This window comes from Prionailurus viverrinus, chromosome B1, assembly GCF_022837055.1.
Source record: "Prionailurus viverrinus isolate Anna chromosome B1, UM_Priviv_1.0, whole genome shotgun sequence".
NCBI lineage: Eukaryota > Metazoa > Chordata > Mammalia > Carnivora > Felidae > Prionailurus > Prionailurus viverrinus.
The window spans coordinates 116,936,556-116,962,736 of record NC_062564.1 but is presented as its reverse complement, the minus strand read 5'-3'; the positions used below and the strand labels follow the sequence as shown (position 1 = coordinate 116,962,736).

The window sequence follows — 26,181 nt, the reverse complement described above, 5'->3', positions numbered from 1 at the left end:
ATATGGAACAAATTATTTTAGAGGTCCTTAGCAATTCTATTATTCTCTACCTGAATTTCAACTCTATTAGTTAAAATAATTTTGTTTTTTATTTCATTAGCAATCACCAAAAGATTTCTGGGAAAATTAATACCAAATAAAATGATTACCATTACCATTTATAATCCTCACTCTGTTTCTAAACCCTGTTGAAATTTCAAGTTCAAAAGAAAAAGATTAAATTTGTTAACTTAAATTTTTTCATGGTTTTTGGTTTTTTGTCTTTTAAAGAAACTTTGCTCAACTTTTCTATTAATAAATCAAGTTCTCAAATTCTAATAAAATGTCCAAAATTTTTGAGATTCAATACTTCATCCTGAGTTAGCAAGAAACTAACATCATCTCGAATCAGTTTTGAATGATCTATACAAAACAGTGAAAGCCTGACTTCTGAGCTAACCCACCATGTGAAAACGTAATGTTACAAAAACAGACCACATGTCACATGTAACTCCAAGTATGAATGGGAAGGTGGGAGGATTAACCATAAAAAGATGTGAGATAGCTGCAAAGCAAGAACAAAATAAAAGGGGGAAAGAGAACCAAAATCAGAATTCTTTGAGGAGACAGTTAAGTGGAGTCCAAACCAAAATCATGTGGTGTTACATCGAGAAGTATGTGTTGTACACCAAGGAGACTGCTGAATGGAACCTTTTCAAATTTTTCAAACTAAATGTAACTGAAATCATAGGAATGCTTTGGAACAAACAGACCTTTATACAATACTTACTTTAATTTAGTTATTTACTCTTTATGCATACAATTTTTCAGGACAATGGACATTGCCAATATAAACAAGATAATGAAATTCCCTAACTTTTTGACAATCACTGATATTTTCATTCCAGGCAGTCAAACTTAAAACATACGACTACTTTACATATCCAAGACCTATGTTACCCTAGAAAAGGCGCTGCTGAGATAGGACAGGGCAAGCAGGGTTAAGCATAGTGACCAGAAATATGGTGGATGGGCCTAAGGGAACTGCCCAGATTGTTGAGCTAGCTTCAGTAGTGACAAAGTCTAACAGTGCTTAAGAGATCAGTTTCTATTTGACACTGATAACCAAAAATAAAGGTCTTCTGCAAAGTAAGCAATAGTGTTCCCCAGAGGGGTTATATCATACATAAGGTTTTCCCAAGTTCAGTGTTTACAGGGGCTCATTTAGGTAAAGGGAAGTAAACAAGGAGTGTAAGAAATATCTAAGATTATTGAGTCAATTATCCTGAGTAAAGAAAGTCTAGGGAGAACTGGATAGAAGCAAGACTCCAATCATATGAAGTGATGCTCCAAATGGGCTTCCGGACATAGTGGAAAGAAGTAAAAGGCACTTTAGGATACAAGAATGAAGAAGTCCTAAGAACTAGATAGTAAGAGTTTGGGAAGACAAGCATACTTCAAAATTGCAGATGAAAAACAGCAACATTAATTATGGTCACCAGTCATGAATCATAATGAGAATCTACTATATTGCCAAGCTTTGCTTGGAGTAGTTTTGAAACTGGATCAATGTTAACAATTGGCAATTCTTTAGAATTTTTAATTAGATTGGTAGTGGTGGCAAGAAGTGTTTGAGGCATTGAGGGATTGATAATATCTATCAACTCTTTGGTGATATAAAAAGCCCAAATACTGGGGCGCCTGGGTGGTTCAGTCGGTTAAGCGTCCGACTTTGGCTCAGGTTATGATCTCGTGGTCCGTGAGTTCGAGCCCTGCGTCGGGCTCTGTGCTGACAGCTCAGAGCCTGGAGCCTGCTTTGGATTCTGTGTCTCCCTCTCTCTCTGCCCCTCCCTCATTCATGCTCTGTCTCTCTCTGTCTCAAAAATAAATAAAACATTAAAAAAAATTTTTTAAAAAAAGCCCCAAATAATTCCTATAATTTTTAAACATTTGGTTAATGCCATCGAAGCCATTCTTTAAATAAAAACTTTAGCAAAAAAAAAAAAAAATTTTTTTTAAACAATAACAAACTTGCCAAAAGTTCCTTTCTAGACTTTTGGCAAATGGCTAGTGCTATTTATAAGGTGTACTATAGGTATAGTTACCACTCCTCTTCATGATTATATTTAAGCCAATTACAAAAAGCACCCCTCCTTTCAGAACGAACTAGAGAATCAGATTTCAGTTCCTCCTTATTGCATCAGCCAGAAGGTTTTGTGCAAAACTCTATACAGTGGCTCTGAATGTGCGTGTCTAGATTGGCAAATAATGTGATAGGGCACACCTATCACAGGTCAAATCAACTTTGGAGGCTGCTGCCTACATTAGAACTTCTCCAGATTGTCTTTAAATAAACAAGAAAAATTCTCTCCGTGTAGTCAATACTTTGCACAAGTGCTTTTAAATCCTTTCTTTACATTATGATTCCTTTTTGAGATCAGATTAAAACTATGGACTCATTAACCAGAAAATGCTTGTACATACGCGTACACACACACAAATTGAGTGTTAAATTTAATTTAGTTAGATGTTCACTCACAGAAAAATTGGGACAAGAATTTACAGAGGTTTCTGCTTAGAGATTAACACAAAAAAAGAACAATAAAGCAAATTTAGCTAGGTATATCGAGAACACTGGCCATTACAACATAACATAGGATATCTCATATGCCCATACCAAAGAAGATTCTATACTAGTGTCTTCATATATCAACTGAACATACAATATATTGCATGAATATTATAAAGCTCGCAATTGATCATTTTTCCAGATTTAAGTAAAAATTTAGAAATTATTTTGTTTGAAGCGGTTAAATTTTCATCTTTGCCTTGACCTACAAGAAGTCTACCAAAAAATTTATAGTTAATGTGAAGAAACTATGTATTAATATTACTAATTTAATATCTTACTCTTTGTTTTCTTTCTCCCCATCTTGATTATATATTTTCTTTCATGTGCAAACTGTATATATTATATGTATGTGTATATATATGTATATATCATAAAAATGTATGCATATAGTTTATATGTATGTATATGTATATACATATGTACAATATATACTATGTACATACATATATACATGCATATACATATAATATATAACATATAACATAAAATAAAAAATATAACATATGTAACATAATATAATACACATATACACATGCAATATAATATATATATAATACTATATGTATATATACATAATGCTGTATGTCAATTTTCTGGGAAAAAGATTATAATAAATTAAGAAATGTAAATTCCTTTAAAAATAAGAATGATTAATGAAGAATACTGATATTGGGGTGCTGGGATGGCTCAGTTGGTTAAGTGTCTGACTTGGGTTCAGGTCATGATCTCATGGTTTGTGAATTCAAATGCTGCATCGGGCTCTGGACTAACAGTGCGGAGCCTGCTTAGGATTATCTGTCTCTCCCCCTCTCTCTCTACCTCTCTTCCACTTGCATTCTCTCTAAATAAATAAATAAACTTAAAAAAATGATATTAAGATTTGCTTTCTTAGGAATATGACAAAAATAAAAGGCCAGAGCATCTCTTGAAAATTTGTGAATCCTTTTAGGCCAGTGGTACCATTAGAACAAATGAAAGTAAATAAAAGTTCAAACACAAAAGCTACTCCTCTGCGTTCCAAAGTCCCCTATCCCACCTAAACTCTACATATAGGAGTTTGATAAATATCTACATTCTTCAATGTAGAATTCAACATTCTTTCCTTTGTACTCCCCTAGGATGGCACATTGTACACCATCTGTTATAACAACTATTACTATATTATAATCAAGTTTGTATTTTTCTCCTCTACTACTTCTAGACCTTGAGAACTGGGATCCTATGTTAGTCATCTTCTTATATCTGGCACCTAGCATAAGGAGGGCCATAGTATTTGAAGAGACCAATTAAAAATATTATAACACCAACAGACTGATGTTATGTATGCCAAAGCACAAGGTAAGAAATGTCAGAGTAGAAAGAAAGACTGGTTCCAAAATATATCTTCAACTCATCAGCATCTTAATAACTCTGCTTCAATTCTAGCTATCGGCTCTTCCCTCCAAATTTGCTTCCTGTGGAGAGAAATCCTTATAGCATTAATACAGACCCACCTACATTCTCTCTTGAAAGGTTAGGCCAAAGCTGGTATATATTTACTAATATTTGCTGAATAGATCAATCAAAGGCAAGGCCAGCTTGCATAATAAAGAAAGTCCCAATAAAACAATGTTTAACATGTCTGTGCACATGTGTGTATGTGTATATATTCAAGTATATACTTGAATATAAAAAAATCACAAATTTTCATCATCGGCAAGACAATTCTCTTTTACCACTTTCCTTCCCATATCTCTTTTTTTTTCAAAATTTTTTAATGTTTATTTTATTTTTGAGAGAGAGAGAGAGACAGAGCATGAGCAGGGGAGGGGCAGAGAGAGAGGGAGACACAGAATCTGAAGCAGGCTCCAGGCTCTGAACTATCAACACGGAGCTGGATGTGGGGCTCGAAGTCACAAACCATGAGATCATGACCTGAACCGAAGTCAGACACTTAATTGACTGAGCCACCCAGGTGCCCCCGCATGTCTCTTATCAGGCCACTAGACATATCTAAATATTCAAGACACTAGGTATGTAATAGAGCTCCAAAGTATTTAAGGTATTGAATAGCTTTGATTGTAGAAGTGCCAATATTTGCATTAATGTACACTTATTTCAACTTTAAAAATCTTTTGAAATATGATAAAATGTATTAGTATTCTACCTCTCTTTACTTACTAATTGTATGACCTTAGATTAGTTACTTAATTGCTCTGTATCTCAATATCCTTATCTGTCCAATGAGAATAGTTAATAGTTCCTATCTCATGGTAATATTATAAGGATTAAATCAAAATATGTAAAGCACTTAGAATACTGCCTAATACACAATGCTCAAAAAATATTAACTATTAATACTACTTATTAGAAAAACATTTTCTACTCAAAGTCTATAAAATGTAAATGTTTTCAAAGTAAATACTTTTTAAAAGCCATACCCAGACAAATTGGAAATATTATTTAGCCTATTTGTCACAAAACAAGGAAAATGTTTGCATTTTTTGAGGGTCATTAATATTAGGTTGAAACACATGAAAGTGCCATTTTTATAGGAAAATAATTTAAATATCAGCAAATGTATAGGGTTAACTTTTACAAAGTGTTTTGTTAGAAAAATACATTTCACTGAAATACACTTAAAATAATTATAAGAAATAAAACATCTGCATGCAATAAAAACTGCATGCAATTAAGTTTCCAAAAATAGTTTTTAAATAGTTAAAATATTACCATCATAAATATCTAGAATTGAATAGATTAATATTTGTGTCCTCCCTCCCCTAGGATTAAGACCTAATAATCCCCAGTGCAATGGTGTTTGGGGGTGGGACCTTTGTAAGATAATTAGGTACTGAGAGCTCTGTCCTCATGAATGGGATTGGTGCTTTTATAAAAGAGACCTTAGAGAAATTCGTGGATTTTTCCACTACGTAAAAACTGCTGTCATGAGGAAGTGGGCCTCACTAAACATGGAATCTGCTGGTTCCTTGATCTTGGACGTCCCAGCCTCTAGAACTAGGAGAAATAAATATTTGTTGTTCATTCAGTTTTTGATGTTTTGTTACAGCAGTCCAAATGGACTAAGATATGGGATGCAAAAGAATCTGACTCTGAATCTGATACCGGAATCTGACTGAAAAGGCAATAAACATCTTCCTAGTGAAACACTAACTTTTTAACCAATAGGGTTCAACTTTTCTACTTTGGTTTTCTAAATGGAATTTTATATGAAAAGACTAAACTCCAGCAGCAAGGGAAAAAAAAATCCTTAACCTACAAGGGAAGACAGATCAGGTTTGCAGCAGACCTATCCACAGAAACTTGGCAGACCAGAAATGAGTGGCAGGATACATTCAATGTGCTGAATCAGAAAAAATATGCAGCCAAGAATTCTTTATCCAGCAAGGCTGTCATTCAAAATAGGAGAGAAAACAGTTTCCCAGACAAAAATTAAATAAGTCTGTGACCACTAAACCAGCCCTGCAAGAAATTTTAAGGGGGACTCTATGAGGGGGAAAAAGATGAAAATAAAAAAAAATTAAAAAAAAAATAAATAAATACCAAAAGCAACAAAGATTAGAAAGGATAGGAGAAGGCCACCAGAAACTCCAACTCTACAAGCAACATAATGGCAATAAATTCTTATCTTTTAGTACTCACTCTAAATGTTAATGGACTCAATGCTCCAGTCAAAAGACATAGGGTAACAGAATGGATAAGAAAACAAGATCCATCTATATGCTATTTACAAGAGACCCACTTTAGACCTAAAGACACCTTCAGTCTGAAAGAGGATGTAGAACCATCTATCATGCTAATGGTCAACAAAAGAAAGCCAGAGTAGCCATGCTTATATAAGACAATCTAGTCTTTAAGATAAAGACTGTATCAAGAGATGCAGAAGGGCATTATATCATAATCAAGGGGTCTACAGACTAAGAGGACCTAACAATTATAAACATTTATGTGCCAAATGTGGCAGCACCCAAATATATAAATCAATTAATCACAAACATAAAGAAACTAATTGATAGTAACACCACAATAGTAGGAGACTTCAACACCCCACTCACAACAATGGACAAATCACCTAATCAAACAATCAACAAGGAAACAATGGCTTTAAATGACACACTGGACCAGATGGACTTAACAGATATATTCAGAACATTTCATCCTAAAGCAGCAGAATATACTTTCTTCTCCAGTGCACATGGAATGTTCTCCAGAATAGACCATATACTGGGACACAAATCAGCCCTAAGTAAGTACAAAATGATTGAGATCATACCGTGCATATTTTCAGACAACAACGCTATGAAACTTGAAATCAACCACAAGAAAAAATTTGGAAAGTTATCAAATACTTGGAGACTGAAGAACATCCTACTAAAGAATGAATAGGCTAACCAAGCAGTTAAAGACGAAATTAAAAAGTATATGAAAGTCAATGAAAATGATAACACCACAACCCAAAACCTCTGGGATGCAGCAAAGGTGGTCATAAGAGGAAATATATAGCAATCCAGGCCTTCCTAAAGAAGGAGGAAAGATCTCAGATACACAACCTAACCTTACACCTTAAAGAGTTGGAAAAAGAACAGCAAATAAAACCCAAAACTAGCAGAAGACAGGAAATAATAAAGATTAGAGCAGAAATTAATGCTATCGAAACGAAAAAAACAGTAGAACCGATCCATGAAACCAGAATCTGGTTCTTTGAAAGAATTAACAAAATTGATAAACTACTAGCCAGTTTGATCAAAAAGAAAAAGGAAAGCACCCAAATAAATAAAAAAAAGAATGAAAGAGGAGAGATCACAACCAACACAGCAGAAATAAAAACAATAATAAGAGAATATTGGGGCACGTGGGTGGCTCAGTCGGTTGAGCGTTCGACTTCGGCTCAGGTCATGATCTCACAGCTTGTGAGTTTGAGCCCTGCATCAGGCTCTGTGCTGACAGCTTGGAGCCTGCAGCCTGCTTCAGATTCTGTGCCTCCCTCTCTCTCTGCCCCAAGCCACTCGCATTCTGTCTCTCTCTCTCTCAAAAATAAATAAACATAAAAAAAAAAAGTTTAAATAAAGGGAGTATTATGAGCAATTACACGCCAATAAAATGGGAAATCTGGAAGAAATGGACAAATTCCTACAAACATATACACTACCAAAACTGCAACAGGAAAAATAGAAAATTTGAACAGACACATAACCAGTAAAGAAATTGAATTAGTAATCAGAATCTCCCAGAAAACAAGAGTCCAGGGTCACATGGCTTTCCAGGGGAATTATACATTTAAGGAAGAGTTAACATCTATTCTCTTGAAGCTGTTCCAAAATATAGAAACAGAAGGAAAACTTCCAAACTCATTCTATGAAGCCAGCATTACCTTGATTCCAAAACCAGACAGAGACCCCACTAAAAAGGAGAACTATAGACCAATTTCCCTGATGAACATGGATGCAAAAATCCTCAAGAAGATACTATCCAACCAGATCCAACAATACATTAAAAAAATTATTCACCACGACCAAGTGGGATTTATACTGGGGAGGCAGGGCTGGTTCAATATCTGCACAACATAATGTCATTCATCACATCAATAAAAGAAAGAACAAGAACCATCTGATCCTCTCAATAGATGCAGAGAAAGCATTTGACAAAATACAGCATCCTTTCTTGATAAAAACTCTCAAGAAAGTAGGGATAGAAGGAGCATACCTCGAGATCATAAAAGCCAAATATGAATGACACAATGCTAATATCATCCTCAATTGTGAAAAACTGTGAGCTTTCCCCCTAAGGTCAGGAACAAGACAGGGATGTCTACTCTCACCACTGTTATTCAACATAGTATTGGAAGTCTTAGCCTCAGCAATCAGACAACACAAATAAATGGCACTCAAATCATCCAGAAGGAGGTCAAACTTTCACTCTTTGTAGATGACATGTACTCTATATGGAAAACCCTAAAGATTCCACCAAAAAACTGCTAGAACTGATTCATGAATTCAGCCAAGTTGCAGGATATAAAATCAATGCACAGAAATCGGTTGCATTCCTATACACCAACAATGAAGCAACAGAAAGAGAAACCAAGGAATTGATCCCATTTATAGTTGCACCAAAAACCACAAAGTACCTAGGAATAAATCTAACCAAAGAGGTGAAAAATCTATACACTGAAAACTATAGAAAGCTTATGAAAGAAACTGAAGAAGACACAAAAATGGAAAAAGATTCCATGCTCCTGGATAGGAAGAACAAATATTTTTAAAATGCCGATACTACCCAAAACAATCTACATATTCAATGCAATCTCTATCAAAATAACGCCAGCATTCTTCACAGAGCTAGAACAAATGATCCTAAAATGTATATGGAACCAGAAAAGACCCTGAATAGCCAAAGCAATTTTGAAAAAGAAAACCAAAGCTGGAGGCATCACAATCCCAGACTTCAAGCTACACTACAAAGCTGTAATCATCAAGACAGTATGGTACTGGCACAAGAACAGACCAATGGAACAGAATAGAGAAGCTAGAAATGGACCCACAAATGTATGGCCAACTAATTTTTGACAAAGCAGGAAAGAATATCCAATGGAGTAAAGACAGACTCTTCAGCAAGTGGTGCTGGGAAAACTGGACAGCGACATGCAGAAGAATGAACCTGGACCACTTTCTTACACCATACACAAAAATAAACTCAAAATGGATGAAAGAACTAAGTGTAAGCCAGGAAGCCATCAAAATCCTCGAGGAGAAAGCAGGCAAAAACTTCTTTGATCTTGGCTGCAGCAACTTCTTACTCAACACATCTCCTGAGGCAAGGGAAACAAAAGCAAAAATGAACTACTGGGACTTCATCAAAAAAAAAACAAAAAAAACCCAAAAAAAAACCCCCCAAAAAACGTTCTGCACAGCAAAGGAAACAATCAGCAAAACTAAAAGGCAACGGACAGAATGGGAGAAGATATTTGCAAATGATATATGAGATAAAGGGTTAGTATCCAAAATCTATAAAGAACTTATCAAACTCAACACCCAAAAAACAAATAATCCAGTGAAGAAATGGGCAAAAGACATGAACAGACACTTCTCCAAGGAAGACATCCAGATAGCCAAACGACACATGAAAAAATGCTCAACATCACTCATCATCAGAGAAATACAAATCAAAACTACAATGAGATACCACCTCACCCCTGTCAGAATGGCTAACATTAACAACTCAGGCAACAACAGATTTTGACAAGGATGCTGAGAAAGAGGATCTCTTTTTCATTGTTGGTGGAAACACAGCCACTCTGGAAAACAGTATGGAGGTTCCTCAAAAAACTAAAAATAGAACTACCCTATGACCCGGCAATTGAACTACTAGGCATTTTTCCAAGGTATACAAGTGTGCTGTTTCGAAGGGATACATGCACCCCCCCCCCATGTTTATAGCAGCACTATCAACAATAGCCAAATTATGGAAAGAGCCCAAATGTCCATTGATGGATGAATGGATAAAGAACATGTGGTATATATGTGTGTGTGTGTGTGTGTGTGTGTGTGTGTATACACACACACACACACACACACAATGGAGGATTACTTGGCAATCAAAAAGAATGAAATCTTGCCATTTGCAACTACGTGGATGGAACTGGAGAGTATTATGCTAAGTGAAATTAGTCAGTCAGAGAAAGACAAATATCCTATGACTTCACTCATATGAGGACTTTAAGAGACCAAACAGATGAACATAAGGGAAGGGAAACAAAAATAATATAAAACAGGGAGGGAGACAAAGCATAAGAGACTCACAAATAAGGAGAACAAACTGAGGGTTGCTGGAGGCGGTGTGGGGCGGGGATGGGCTAAATGGGTAAAGGGCATTAAGGAATCTACTCCTGAAATCATTGTTGCACTATATGCTAACTAACTTGGATGTAAATTAAAAAAAATAGAAATGAAAAAAAAAGAAAGGGAACAATGATGAGGGATCAGGTGGCAATAATAACAGGGGGTGTCTGCCCGGCGAACCTATGGGCCTCATCAGGGATCTGTCCACTGGCGGAATGACAGTCTTCCCGGCCTTAAGGAAGAAGAGAGGCTTCAGCATGGACAGGGAAGCATTTGGACATCATGGACTATACAATAATTTCTTTGAATCTTGACTATGTTAGGGGATGAGGACACGTTCTCTGAGGTGGCCCTCCTCCAAACTACCAGCTCCTGTTTATGTTCCCCCACCACAACATGGCTCAGAAGAGACTCAGAAATATTTGGTGTGCTACGAGAAACCCCTGTTTCTGGAATGAGGCTCTTTTTATTTAGTTGCCCAATGCTGAGAACATTTTTCCTTTGATAAAAGCAGCAACGAGGAAAAGTCAGCTTATTCATTAATCGCTCTCTTACCTATTAAGTGTCTCAGCTTATGCAATACCTTCTTATGCCCTACACAGCAACCACATAAGAAGGCAATAAACACTTCTTCTGAACTTATAAAAAAAAAGAGAAAGAAAGAAAAGAATAAATTCCAAAAGAAAAAAATAGTGACTGTTTTCATTTGAAGACAGCCCAAATAACTACTTTCAATCATAAAATACATTTAAATAGACACTTCTCAAATTTCTGGTATGAGAGCTTTCATGTCCTTTTTACAGAATTGAAGAAATATGCTTAAGATAGGTGGTTTCTCTGAAAGGGAAAATTAAAAATCCTGATTCTCAGATCTGAAAAATACGAACCTCTCAAATGTAGTCATTCATTAATTTACTCACTCAGCACTTACTGAATGCCTTCTATGTACCAGGTGCAGTACTGTCTCTCTGAGGTTAGGGGCAAAAGTCATTTAGTCCTTATCTTCAAGAACTGAGAATCCTCAAAAGAGACAAATTAAATAGAAAATAATAATAAAATCTGATAAAAGATATAAAAGAAATTAGGAAAGGGATTAAGCTCAGATTGCAGAGAATAATATAACCCAGGAAAGAAAATAGCAGAGTATAAAAACAGGGACCTGTGAGGGGCCAGGGCAATCAGGAAAACTCAAAAGACTCAGTTTGGCTGGACTGAAGGTGATGGCATGCACATACCCACATATACTGACTATTGTATGCGCTCACTATATACTTGTAACCTAATCAAGGTAACAGAGTACGGAATACAAAAACAGAAGAAAAGAACAACTTACCATGCTTTCCCCTAGAAATATCCACATACTGGCAAAGTCTGGGATGAGTGATGGTCTTAAGGATTTGAAATCGCCCCAAAATTTTGATGGAATTTGGTGTAAGAGGAAGCCCATTACTTCCACAAACATCATGTGGCAGAGCTGAGGCAAAGAAGGTAAAGGCACCCATTTCAGCATCCTTCAGGGGAAACATTTCAGAATCCTAGATCTTCTAAGATAATCTGGAAAAGGAGAGAATTTTATGACAGATCAATGAAAAATTAAGCCAGTGTTTTCTCACCTTAAATATGATTAATAATATATAACTTGGAGGAAAATGCCAATCAGAACTTCACAGTAAAAAGAATCAAAGTAAAAAAATTCCAAGATAATATCTACGAGGAAAAACCACCCAATCATAAATTTAGATTGTAGCTCTAAATCATAATCAAAGATTTTCAATGGCATAAAAAGGCAAAAAATAGAACATTCCCTCCTCATGATGTCTCACAGTGTTAAGAGGAAGTCTGTTATTGCATATTCACATCAATAAGGATCTTCTGTTTACCGAAAGCTTGAACAACCCATAGACCATCAAGAATTTTTCCTTCTTGCAAAGTAAGTAAAGTCAGAAAAGATGAAATAGGTATTCCAACCATTACCTTTAAATTACCAAGGCCTCTATTAATAGTAGTAAAAGTTAAACTAGATAACAGAAGACTCTATGTTACTTAACTAATCAGTTTTGGTTTTGTGCTTGGTAATTTCCATGTGATCTGTTTTAATTTATTCCTCAACAATCTTCACAGATGTTATTGCCTCCAGTTTAAAGATAGATGTTTCATGTACATATCTAGGGCAATCCTATTGGCATGGTCTCCAAAACAAATAGTGCCCCAGAGTTATGTAACAAAGCAACCTGGAGATTAAGAAACCTGCTCAAAATCAATCTGAATCACATTAGGGCAATCACAATGAAAAAGGTCACTGAACAAAAAGATCTTTCACCCAGGTGTCTCACTACAAAGACATTCCATTGGTCCAGCACTGCATTCTTCCTTTCTCAGCTTTCACAATCAAAATGTTGGAAATCTAAATCAAAGTAATAGACCACTTTTTATGTCTGTGCAGAAACCTCATTAAAAACATTAAAAGGAAATACTTTTAAATGTATAAATTCATAATAAGGAAGAAAACAGAAAAGGGCCATGACCTAATGAAAGATTCCAAAAACCCCCAGTAAAGCATTTGGCATATGAAGTATTGTTTTAAGAAGAAAAAGAAAGAAACTATAAAGTATATTGCAGTCAAGACCTCTGTTGGGCCTCTTCAGATTCAGAAACTTGAGATCACAAAAGCAGAAACAATGGGGAACAGAAGTCAGAAGAGGATTTGAAATGAGAATGATAACTTAAAGGGCTGAAGAATAAAAGAATTAACTTTGTCACTGGCCCCCCATTATTAGTTAGTTATTTATCCTCAAAGGAAAAAAAGGTAAGTTTCTTTCCTAGAAATAAACCAACTTTGTGAGAATTATAATAAATAGCTAGTATGGGCATGGTGACAAAGGCAAACTGCTCTTAATTCTGGAATTTGTAGGGCCCCAGTTAAGATATAACTATCTACCCAGCCATCCTAAAACACAGAATAGCAGTCAACAAGCCTGTCCATATACACAAAGCTCTCAGACAGACTTCCTTAACTCTAAAATAATGAACTGTCCAGAAATCATCAGATAGTTGAAGAAAGACCACATCATAATGGGCAAAAAATAAAATAAACAAACAAAAAACCTGCCCTGGAGGTGACTAAAATAAGTTATGGAAAAGAAAACAATGAAAACCAAAACAAGTTGAAATATATTTTGAAAGATTTGACATGATATTACATAAAAAGAGGTGTAGCAAAACATATTTCACAAAAGAGTAAAAAGGAGTTGCTGGTACATATATGAGAAAATGAACATCCTCATTAATATTCAAGAAACTGCTCATTAAAAGTATAGGAGAATTTATACCCGCCAGAGAGTAATTGTTAAATCTGATTAATTAAATTTGATAATACAAAATGTTAGGATATGAAGAGAATATAAACTAAAACAATCACTCTGGAAAACAGTTTGACACTATTTTGCTATTCAATTCCGGCAGAAAGTCCTACACACATAAATAAGGGATACATGCAAGAAAAATCAGCATGGTGTTGTTCCTATTAATCCCCAAACTGGAAACTTAAATATCCAAAGACAGGTGAATGATTAAGTAAACTGTACATTCATCTGATGGAAGAGTATACATGACAGAAAATAAGCAAATTGTAGCAACATATATCAGCATAGATAAATCTAATGTTGGGTGGGGAAAAAAAGCACATAAAATGTATGCCAATATTCATAATATTCAACAAGAAAAGCTGAATAATAAATAATTCAGGAGTATGTACATTTGAGGTAATATTATATTAAAAAGTAAGGTAGGGGCAACTGGGTGGCTCAGTCGGTTGAGCGTCCGACTTCAGCTCAGGTCACGATCTCACGGTTCGTGAGTTTGAGCCCCACATCAGACTCTGTGCTGCCAGTTCAGAGCGTGGAGCCTGCTTCAGATTCTGTGTCTCCCTCTCTCTCTGCCCCTCCCCCACTCACGCTCTGTCTCTCTCTACAAAAAATGAATAAACCTTACAAAAATTTTTTAAAAAGGTGATAATAATAATAATGAGGAAGAAGGGGAGGAGGATGGAAGGAAGGAGAAGAAAAACATGAGGATACAGTTACCACTGTATGAAAAGCAGAGTGAGATTAGGGAAGAACCCATAAGAAGCTTCAACAATCTTGAGTAATATCTTAGTTTTTAATTGGTGGATTTAATGGGTGTTCATATTATTATTATCCTCCAAATTTCCATATTCTATATCTACATATGTTTGTGTTAGAGACCACATACTTTATATTTTTTAAATTTTAAGTTGAAAAAATCTTAAAAATACAATGAATTGATTTCCAATAAAGGCCAAGAAAATCAATAGGGAAAGGGCAGTCTTTCAGCAAATGGTGCTGGAACAACAATATATCCATATGGAAAAGAAAAAAAATAATCCCTCAATTCCTACTGTTACATCCACAAATATCTGAGATGGATTATAGATCTAAATGCAACCTTAGGATAGCAAAGATTTCTTAGGCAGGATAACAAAAAGCACTAACCATAAAAGAAAAAATTGATAAAATGAACTTTTTTGGAGTTTTGGATGTTCTGCATCTTGATTGGGGTGGTGGTTGTCACATGGATGTTTACATGTATCAAAACTCATCAAACTACTCACTTAAAATCAGTGCATTTTAAGATATGTAAATTGTATCTTATAAAAAAATAAAATTAAGAGAATATGAGGAAGGAATAATTAAAAATGAGTGGTTGGAAATTAAATTATTACCAGGTTAGACTGAGTGTTGGAAAAGAAAGTTGAGACAACTGCTCAGAGAATGGAACAAAAAGCAAATAGATGAAAACATAAGAGAAAAGATAATAGATATAGTAAATCAAACCAAGTATACAAAAACCACCTGACAACAGTTTCAAAAAGAGAAAGAGGAAAATAAAGGAGAATAAATTATAGAAGACAGAATAGGAGAAAAATTCCCCACAGTTGAAGGGAAATTGTACCTTCAAATTAGAAAAGCTTATAATATAGAGGAGGGTAAATGAAAAATACCCACACTATGACATTTTTCCTAGCTCCTTTCAATGAGTTCATCTCAAGAATAAACTCACAAGACATGTCATCATACATTTTCAAAGCATCAAGGAAAACTAAAATTTTTTAGTCATTCCAGAGAGAAAACAAATAGTTCAGGCCTCAACAAATTAAGAGTGACATTCTCATTGTCTCATGAGCAATAGTGAAAGTTAGAGGACAGTGAAGCTTTGAAAGACTTAAAGAGACAAAATTTTGCTTCTATACCCTGCCAAACTATCCATCATTATAGCAAAAATAAATAATAATAATTTACAGCCATATGAACATTAAAAAATAAAATTAACATCCACATACCTTTTATGAATAAATATTCTTAGGATGTATTCTACCAAAACAGAGGAGAAAAACAAATAACAGAAAATGTGTGGTTAAGAAACAATGTAACTTACCAGAATGTAATCTGTTCACATTAAACAGAAAGTAATTGGGCTTTAAGGGAACATCTTCAAGCAAAGATATGGAATGGAAGCTTCTCATACAAAGAATGAGAGGACGTGGTAAAGAAAGCATAAGATGGAAGGATTTGGTGAAAAAAAAAAAAAAAAAACAATGTAACTAACTTTCCCTCAAAAGAAAACAGAAAGTCCTTTGTAAAAGTGAGGAGGGTTAAAAACTATATAAGATGTACATGGCCCAAAACATAAATCACACTTAACTATGGCATAATTTTTTGGTCATTATAGGGGAAGAAAGAAGAAATCAATCTGATGTTAATATTACAAGTCTTCTCCTTAGTGTGGCACAGGGGTCATGAATTTAAGAAACTGGGAAGGAAATGTATCATAGCATATTTTTTGACTCTGTACTTAGGAATATTTACAAAACCATACTATTGTAGCATTTTGTCATTTTTTAGCACACATAAAAAAAGCAAAAAAAATTGTAGTTAAGAAATGTAATATAAATATTATTAACCTTAACAATGTATAAATAAAAGTCCAGATAGGGGATGGTGGAAGTGATAGATATAGTTTTTGCAGTGGTAATGAAGGTAGAGGCATTACTTTCCTCATTTTACCAAACAAGGAGCCAAAATATATTTTTGAAAATTGTGAAAAAATAATTTAGAATTATAACATTAACCAATATGAAAACTAAAAAATGTAATGACTATTCAAAACTTTGGATAAGGGAGGTTATGGATAGTTTGTCTTAAAAAGTAAAAAAAAAAAAAAAAAAAAAAAGAAATCAAGAAAGAAAAGAAAAAAGAGTGAGCATTTTCTTTTACTATTCAACATATAGATCTAAGGTTTAACAAGGTTAAAAGGGGTTATTTCTGAGGAATAGGACTAAGGGTAGGAAGAAAGACACTAAACTATTGCATTTTATTATGCAATCCTTCTATATTATACTATTTGATTTTCAATTAGACAATCAGACAACTGAAAAGCAAAGAACCAAACAAAGAAACGCAAATGATTCAAAAAGATAAGACACGAGTTAGTGTAAAATATTTCATCAATGTTCTCCTTCAACTACCAAGCACTCATGTAGATGAGTGCACATAAAAAGGTTCACATATAAAAAAATATACACATAGATTTGTTCACACTTGGTGAGTGGAAGAAAGCTAGTGAAAAAAAAAAAAACAGTTGAAGTTGAGAGAGAGATTAGTTGAGGAAATACAACGTAGGAATGGGGTTTGAAAATTCATTCATTCAACCAATATCTTGAACCTATTTTAACTCAGGTGTTTTTCCAGCTTCAGGGCCAACGACAGTTAACGAGACACAATCCCTACCCACAAAGAATTTGGGAGTCGAAATTAGATTGGAGGTCGGGGGGCGAAGGTCAAAAACACAGTACAAAAGATACCGATTTCATCATGAATAAAATAATTCACACATTTCTTCAACGGGCGAATAACACTAGCTCATTTCTTTTATATACTTTCCCTCAAAAAGTTGTCTTTCTGTCCCAAACAAAAACAGGAACCAAGGGGCCTTGAAAAGAAACCACTGGCAATTCTAAAGGAACTTCCAGTTGTTCACATTCCCCCACTCCACAAGGGAACGTTATGTCTCGACAAATGACTAAACCTTTGAAAACCAAAAACAAAACCAAGACTTTGCATCTATGGTGAGTAATGGAGAACTGAATCTACATTCTCCAACGCCTCTTTAAATCTTCCTTCGAAGCAGTGATGCAGTGGTTACTCTTAAACATCTGCCTACAGTTCTCAAAGGACTCGGGTAAACGTGTGTAGGAAGGAAGGCGGACATTAGCTCCATTTGGGCACAGGACTCAGTAGCAAGCAGCTCCAAAGGTTGGCTCCTCTACTGCGGACAAACTGGGCCACTCGCTGCACCTGACATTCCTCTACCTCCCACCGGCCCCACCCACTACGCAACACAAAACTGACGAACCCAAATACCTGCCTCTGAGTCAGGCGGGCACAGAGACAAGGGGATGGAGCTTCTACACAGGGCCCCAGCTTGCTGTGGCTGCTGCTGCCGCTACCGTTTAGTGCACCACACCCAGCATCTCAGGTGCTTCTACAAAAGAGGCCGCTCCGGGAGCGCTGGGATTGCGTTTTGCCTGCGAGCTAAATCCGCCGAAATTCCCGGCTCGGAATCTGGCCGGGAGCGCGAGCCAGACCCGCTCCAGTGACAGCTCCCAGCTCTCCCCGCCCCCGCCCTGGATTCAGCCCGGCCGTTTCCTCTGACCTCACAACCTCCACGACACAACATGGAGGAAAGACCCGACGTCCGGCGTTTTGCCCCTTACCCAACCGGCGACAAAATGTAGCTACCAAGGAAGAGGTGCAGAGGAGTTCAAGTTATTAGCTGAGGAAATAGAAGACGGACAGCGTGGTGCGGTTACGCCCGGGAATGGGGCGACAGAATTTGACGTTAAATCGGTGGAACGCTCAGGCGTTTGGTGAGGACACCTCGTTGGGTCCTTTCTCACTGCCGTCGGGTGAGGGACGGTGCCCCTAATTGCTGAAGACTGAGGCTACCCGGTGAAGGTCTCCAGGTTGCTCTGTCCACCGATTTATGTGAGTGACTCCCTGAGAGGGTCCGGGGGTAGGCGTGTTGAGATCAAAGGAGAGTCCTCCTTCCCTTACTCATCTTGGGGAGATAGGACCTAGCCTCCGAATACCGGTGGGAAGTACGCTTATACCAGCACCAGTCTTGGCATGTGGAAGTAGGGAACAGCTTGGTACCTCTTGAAGGAACCAAGTTTGAGAAACGGGATGCGGGGCTGACGGAAAGGCTGCTACTGGAAAAGATATATTCACAAACACGTTTAGTTATATGTGTGCGCGCGCACCGGTGTGTGTGAAAGGGGTGGAGGTGGGTCCGGAAGTCATTCAGTTAGTTACGCGCCCACTATGTTTCTGTTTTAGGCATTGGGAACAGAACGATGGACAAAACAGAAACCCCTATCTTCCTCTAGGTCTTATTTTATTGAGGAAGACATCCTAAACAGAATTAAGAAAAACATGTTCTATTGCAGGTCGTAATGGGCGCTTAAGGGATAAGTAATAAAGCAGAGGAGGATATAGTTTGAAATATTAGTGTGGTCAGGAAAGTCTCACTGAAAAGACAACTTTCAAGCAAGAGCTGACGTCAGTGAGAGAATTAACCATACAAGTGTCTGGGGTAAATGCAGTCAGGTAGAGGAACCAGCCATAAGCAGTTATTGCTAGTTGATGCCATGAAACATAAACTCTCCTGAATAGCAAGGAAGCTTGTGGGTTGGAGTTAAGGGATTAAAGCTAGAGACAAAGTCATAGAAGGAACAGATCATGAAAGATATTGAGGGCATCTAAGCTATTGGAGACTTTTGAGCAGTAGACGACATAATCTGGCTTCCTTTTAAAAAGAGGATCTTACTGGCTGCTGTGGAGAATATATTGAAAGGGACAGGGTAGAAGAAAGACCAGTTTGGAGGATTTTTTAGTAGACATGGTACAGGAGACATGGTAGCTTGAGTAAGGGTGGTGAGAAATGGATGGTCAGGTTCTTAGTGCCCTTAATTTAGATGGATAAGAATATTGGTGGGTAGTAAGTTAGTTTTCTCTAATTAGATTTGGGAAACACTTTGAAAATGAAGTGTAGGGGCGCCTGGGTGGCGCAGTCGGTTAAGGCTCCGACTTCAGCCAGGTCATAATCTCGCGGTCCGTGAGTTTGAGCCCCGCGTCGGGCTCTGGGCTGATGGCTCAGAGCCTGGAGCCTGTTTCCGATTCTGTGTCTCCCTCTCTCTCTGCCCCTCCCCCGTTCATGCTCTGTCTCTCTCTGTCCTAAAAAAATAAATAAACGTTGAAGAAAAAAAAAAATTAAAAAAAAAAAAGAAAATGAAGTGTAGTGTGAGTTTTAACACAAGTTAAAATCAGAGCTTTGACATTTAATATTTGAATGGATTTAGACAAGTCATACTTTCTGAATTTTTCTATAAAATGGAAATGTTATCTCACACGGTTGAAAAGCTTAAAGGGCTCCATATGTAATATGCTTGGCTCATTAAAATAGTGGTTGTTGTTATTAGCTGTGTTCTTGGATAGGAAATGGGAGTAAGATATTGCTGAGTGCTTCTTGGAATGTAAAGGGATGGTTAAACCCTACTGAAGAAATTCTGAATCAGGTAAAAGGTGACCTTGGTGTTTGCTAAGAAGGCCATGAGAGGCCTAGACATACCCTTTTTTAAAATTTTATGCATATTTCACTGGACAGGAAGATTTTCTGTGTCAATGGCCGTAATACCTAAAATGTATGGACTGTCTTCTCATAGCCATCCCTTAACTCCCCCAAGACTCCTTGTGCCCTTATTAGTAAAGAGGAAGAAGGCACTCCAGTAAGTAAAGAAAAACAATCAAGAATAAAAACAAATTTCCAGTTTTAAAATGAGTAAGTCACGGAGATATAACATACAAAGCAGTGACTATGGTTAATTCTCTATTGAATATTTGAAAGTAGCTAGAAGAGTGGATCTTGAAGGTTCTCATTACACGAAAAAAATTTTGGTAACTATGGTGAAGGACGTTAACTGGACTAATGTGATCATTTTGCAGTACACATAAGTATCGAATCATGTGCATCTAAAACTAATGTGTTAGTTATACCTCAAAAATTAAATTTTTTTTTTTAACGTTTATTTATTTTTGACACAGAGAGAGAGAGACAGAGCATGAGCAGGGGAGGGGCAGAGAGAGAGGGAGACACAGAATCTGAAGCAGGCTCCAGGCTCTGAGCTGTCAGCACAGAGCCCAACACAGGGCTCGAATCCATGGACTGCGAGATCATGACCTGAGCTGAAGTCAGACGCTCAACCGACTGAGCCACCCAGGTGCCCCTATACCTCAAAAATTAAAAAAAAAAATTAATGTTGATTTATATTTGAGAGAGACAGAGACGGAGACAGATCACAAGCGGGGAGGGTCAGAGAGAGATGGAGACAGAATCGGAAACACACTCCATGCTGTCAGCACAGAGTCCGATGCAGGGCTTGAACTCAGGAGTGGTGAGATCATGACCTGAGCTGAAGCTGGAGGCTTAACCGACTGAGCCAGCCAGGTGGCCCACCTCAAAATTTTTTAAATAAAAACAGTGACACAGCTGATGAATGGCCAAGTTAGAATTTGAATTCGTGCCCTGACCACACGCCAAATAAATAAACATTCACAAAAAGCATAGTTTTAGGTCTGTTTTCAATATTTTGGCAAAGGTTGCAAAAATACTCGTGGCATTACTGCCAGTTACCACTGCTATTGTAGTTTGAGTGTCTCTGGGAGGGATTGTTCTCAAAATATTTGATTTTATTATATACCTTTTTAAAAATTCTTACATTTGACAAGTTTTAAATCCTAGTACAGGTACTAACTTTGTTCTAAAAAGTATCCCTTACGTAGCACGGTAATAAAAATGTTCTTGTGGGGTGATTTGGCAGTTAGATTATGAAGCAAATGGAGGAATGAAGATTGGAAGGTTAGAATAAGAATGGTGGTAGAAAGGGAGAGAAAAAATTAATTAAAATCACTATAGTTTATTCTGATATACATGTTTTTCTCACATTTACATTTCACAATTATTGATGTCTTAAAGTCACTATGAACTAAGTGGCACTTGCGACATAGTTGTCAGTGCCTGTACTTAATGCAGACTTGGTCATTATGGTTAATATTGTCATCAGTTTGGTTACGTGTAGTGTTGGTATGTAGTTGTAGCTTTAATCTCCATTTTAAATATCCTTTATATGCAGATTTACCATTAAAATGAAAAGTCACTGTGTATACACAGATAAGGGGAAACAAAAGAGTGACATAAGATAAAAATAGGGCTAAATTTAAAAGAGATTTTTCAAATGATACAGGGTGTGTGGTTTTTTTCTTAATGGTACATAAAATGCCAGAGCATCTTATGATTGGAGCCATTTTACAATTGGTGGCATCTTAGATTTTATGAAATACAGTACTTAGAGTGTCTAAGAAGAACATAAACTTTTACCTAGTTGAAGTTCTGAAACAGTGAAATCAGGTGTTTGGGAAGTAGAGAGACCCTTCCAAATTTTTGTAGAATTCCTATACTATAAAATAAAATTGAAAACCTGCACTTAAAATTTCCATTTCAAAGCAATAGCTTATTTGTTTACATTTGGTTCCTAACATTGAAAAGCCGGGGCAGGGAATTTGTTATTTAAAAGAAGTTACTGATAATTTAGAATCAGAGTGGGGAAAGACTACTGAGGTATAGGGAAGCCATTTGGCAATGATAGGAATCTCAGAAATAACCTTTTGTATATGTTTTAATGATTACGATGTAGTTTAAATTCATGTATTTCCTAAAATCAGCAACAGCTTTAATGAATAGCAGCATCTTACAATGGCTTTTTAGATTTAATGACCCATAATGAATATTATGAACAAAATTAAAGGCAAAATAATTTAGATAATACTTTTCAAATGCTTTTTGTTATAAAATAAATTCATTATTTTTTAAAATTAGTAAAGGAAGAAGAAAAATCTATCTAAACTATCCAGAAACTTACTATCCAAACCCAGTTTATGTACTCATGTACTGTTTTCTTTTTTTTTCTATGTGTTTTGCATTTGTAATTACTATGCATGCAATTATTATGTGTATTTTAATCTCCTAATCATTAAATAAAATTTAGTACAGATTAAGCCAGTATTCCCAAAATGTTTTAGAGGATATTAGTTCTATTATAGGTGCTCCTTGGTTAGGATTTTGTGGTTAAATACATTGGGAAACTCTACAGAATTATGTCTTTTATAGAAATTCGAGCTTCGATATTAAAAGAGCTAACTGCAGAATCAGACCGACCCTAAGTTTTAATCCTGTTACTAACTAGTCACATGACCTAAGGCAAACTAATTTTAATTCAAGTTTTCTTCTTTGTATAATGGAAGTAATTATAGAGTATTCATAGATGATCTATGTAAAGCATTTAGCCAGCCCATAATAAATACTCTAAAATGTTATCTGTTATTAACATTATTATTATTGGGTAACCTGAGTGGCTCAGTTGGTTAAACGTCTAATTCTTGATTTGGGCTAAGTAACCTATCATTATGTGATATATGTTGTAAATGTTGGGATATTATTAATTATTGCATAACCAAATAAAGCCTTTGTCATAAGTAATTAGGATGTAGAGTATTTTCAGGTTTTAAAGGTCATGCTAAGGTCATGGCATAGAGTCCTACATCTGGCTCCACACTGACAGTGGGGAGCCTGCTTGGAATCCTTTCTCTCTCCTCTCTCTGCTCCTGCCCCTGCTCACACTTGCTTTCTCTCAAAATAAGTAAATAAACTTAAAAAAAATTATTATTAGCATTATCATCTGTGAGAAAATCTAAGCCTATTAGCACATTAAAAGCTTTGAGGAGACAGAGGAAGCTTAAAGTTATGAAATTCAGTAGGTACTCCATGTAAAATACCATGTAAAATTGCAAGTCACTGTGGAGCACTTGGCACATGATAATGAAATGAGCACTGGGTTGAATGGTACAAGATTTGTCCAAGCTTTAAGCAATGTTTTTATTAAACTAGCACTGTTGCCCTAAACTTAACCTCATTTAAATTTTTTTTCCAATTTACTGTGTTTTCCCTCATTTGTTTGAAAGCTTAGTGAATACAAAGAATATGTTTAATTTTGCTGTCTACTATAAACCCAGCACATGACTCAAAATCAGGAAATATAAGTAAAATTGGGGTCATGAACATAAGTTATTTATAGGGACCTGGCAGGTGGCAAAAGTGGCAGACAACAGGGAGTTGTTCAGTCTGTTTTGCCTTGCTTAAACCTTCAGCTGTTTCAAACATTGTTAACCCTGGAACACAAAGGGATCCCTGCTTTGTGTGGTGGTAATAGTTTGCAATCCTTAGAAGAGACTAGAAATCAGGACCAAACCCTGAAAAACATAAAAGGAACAAGTCAAGAAAAAGGATCCCTAAAAGGAGGTGCCAAGGAATAGAAAGTGAAATCAGGTGAAATTATCCTCATTATAAATTTAAAAAATGAAACAGAGAAGTAACTTTACCAAGATCACACAGGCTGTTAAGTATGTGATTCAACCAAGATTAGTTAGCTATAAATACTGTAAGGGAAAAAAAAGACAACTACTTTTCTGCTGGTACGAGTGATCAATATCTACATATTACTATAAAATATGGACATAAATTTATGCATCATACTTATATTTTTGAAAAGGTTAAAGTTAATTAACAAGTACTAGAAAACCTATTCCCAGAGCTTCTAATTCAAAAACAATACATAGCTCTTAGCATTTGAGGAAAATTTTGTTCAACATATATACTTGTCTTTCTAACTAATCCAGAATATCTCAAAGGACAGGTTAATTTTCACATCATGAGTAATATTGCCAAGATAACCTAGGAGTAAAGAAAAAATAGACGCTGGTTAAAACAGCTAGTGTGTTTTATAGTCGCTCCTAAGTTTTATTTTGTCAAGAAAACTTGATTATTGCTGGAAACATGACAGTGCTAGCAAAAGATACTTTCTCTCTTAATGAGACTTCCTTTGTAATGATGTTATTGATATTTGTGGCAGTTAAAATAGTTACAAGTAACCTATCATTATGTGATATATGTTGTAAATGTTGGGATATTATTAATTATTGCATAACCAAATGAAGCCTTTGTCATAAGTAATTAAGATGTAGAGTATTTTCAGGTTTTAAATTCATGCATTCTTAAGTGTGCTGTTCAGTGAATTTTCTTAAGACTATTTTTTAGAGCAGTTTTAGGTTCATAGCAAAATTGTGAGTAGAAAGTATTCAGTGAATTTTTATTCCTTTTTTCTTTTCCTTAAACCAAAACAATTTACATAATTTTCATAAGACAATTTTTCTCTTGGTATTCTTGGCCATTTGTGTGCCTTTGGCAAAATGGCATGTATGGCTTGTGCCGGACTGCTTTGCCTTTTGAGCTAGAGTTGAGAACCATTAATACTAGTTTCTTAGAAGACTTTCACAAGGTGTTCAAACTGAAATCTATAAGCCATTCAGTATTCCTTTTTTGTGCACCATTTGTTTAAATAATCTTAAATCTAGTTTTAGAGTTTCTGTAATTACAATGGCACATAAAATATCTGTTTGTAGGGGAAAGTGCAAAGATTTCAGTTGGCTGTTGTCTTGTATTCCTGAGGACAGGAGTCTCTAGGTATATTTTATATATTATTATAAACAAAATTCACAATTAATGTAAATAAATTAATATTTATTGCCCCCATAGACTGCATACCACCACTCACAAAGAAATTAAGGTATGGCTTAGCCAAATTACTAAATGTATTTTTAATATCAATCTATAATTTGTATTTTTATTATTATGTTCTTAACCTTTAAGAAAACAAAAATCATTTACCTAAAGATCTACAAAATATCATGCTCATCGGTAGCCTACACTATTGAGAGCTTCTTGAAGGTGAGGTTTGTACATATATCCTATCTTTTTTAGTGTGACCAGAATTTTGTTCAGTGCCTGACATTTTTTACCACTTGCCAGAAATATTGAATATTATTCATGGTATCTTATTTTGCCACATATCAATGCTATGAGATACATAAAATTATCTCCATTTTACAAATGAGAATACTTTTGGCTCAGAGAGGTTAGGTAAGTTGATTCGGAGGCAAAGGGTAGGATTTGATCCAAGGTCTTGTGATTTGCAAATCCATGTTCCTGTTATTAAATTACTTTTATTTCATACTCTTGTAAAAAGTTCTTAATATTGTAAACAAGGAGAAGGAATAATAATAATATGTATCTCATGGTGTTGTGATAATTAAGTTAATATTGTGAGGTGCTGAGAAAAAGACCTGGCAGTTACTAAAGACAAAGTAAGCACTAGATATTATTACTCAACAATACCTATCGGGAAATTTGAGATGGCTTCTGTCATCCATAGTTACTTTATATACGAGTGGTTTATTAGGATCACTGTCATCTCTCTGTTCTCAACATTTTAAGACTTCATGTCCTATACATGTCTTTTCAGTAACATTTCTCTTTGTTACTAACATGTTTTCTCTTTATTTTTCATATTTTATTTGTACAATTATTTGATTAAAAATGAATCCATTTACAGGGCACCTGGGTGGCTCAGTTGGTTGAGCATCCGACTTCAGCCCAGGTCATGATCTTGTGGTTCATGAGTTCCAGCCCTGCTTCGGGCTCTGTGCTGAC

The 26,181-nt window shown here is 35.8% G+C and overlaps 2 protein-coding genes across 5 annotated transcripts in view; one reads left to right on the top strand and one right to left on the bottom strand.

Moving 5' to 3' along the window:
- The window catches only part of TBCK (TBC1 domain containing kinase), a 221,112-nt gene extending 202,834 nt beyond the window's left edge, over window positions 1–18,278 (bottom strand). For both annotated transcript variants that reach the window (XM_047855062.1, XM_047855063.1), the window contains exons 1-2: window positions 17,890–18,278; window positions 11,780–12,000 (exon numbers count right to left, since the gene is read on the bottom strand). In XM_047855062.1, the coding sequence (XP_047711018.1) occupies window positions 11,780–11,972 (193 nt within the window). In that variant the 5' untranslated portion in view covers window positions 11,973–12,000; window positions 17,890–18,278. The remainder of the gene's footprint in view (window positions 1–11,779; window positions 12,001–17,889) is intronic.
- Window positions 18,187–26,181, top strand: part of AIMP1 (aminoacyl tRNA synthetase complex interacting multifunctional protein 1) — a 42,854-nt gene continuing 34,859 nt past the window's right edge. For 2 of the 3 annotated variants that reach the window (XM_047855066.1, XM_047855065.1), the window contains exon 1: window positions 18,371–18,509. In XM_047855066.1, coding sequence (XP_047711022.1) covers window positions 18,508–18,509 — 2 coding nt within the window. In that variant the 5' untranslated portion in view covers window positions 18,371–18,507. Of the gene's footprint in view, window positions 18,510–26,181 lie in introns of all 3 variants that reach the window. The other variant, XM_047855068.1, reaches the window with a different exon arrangement.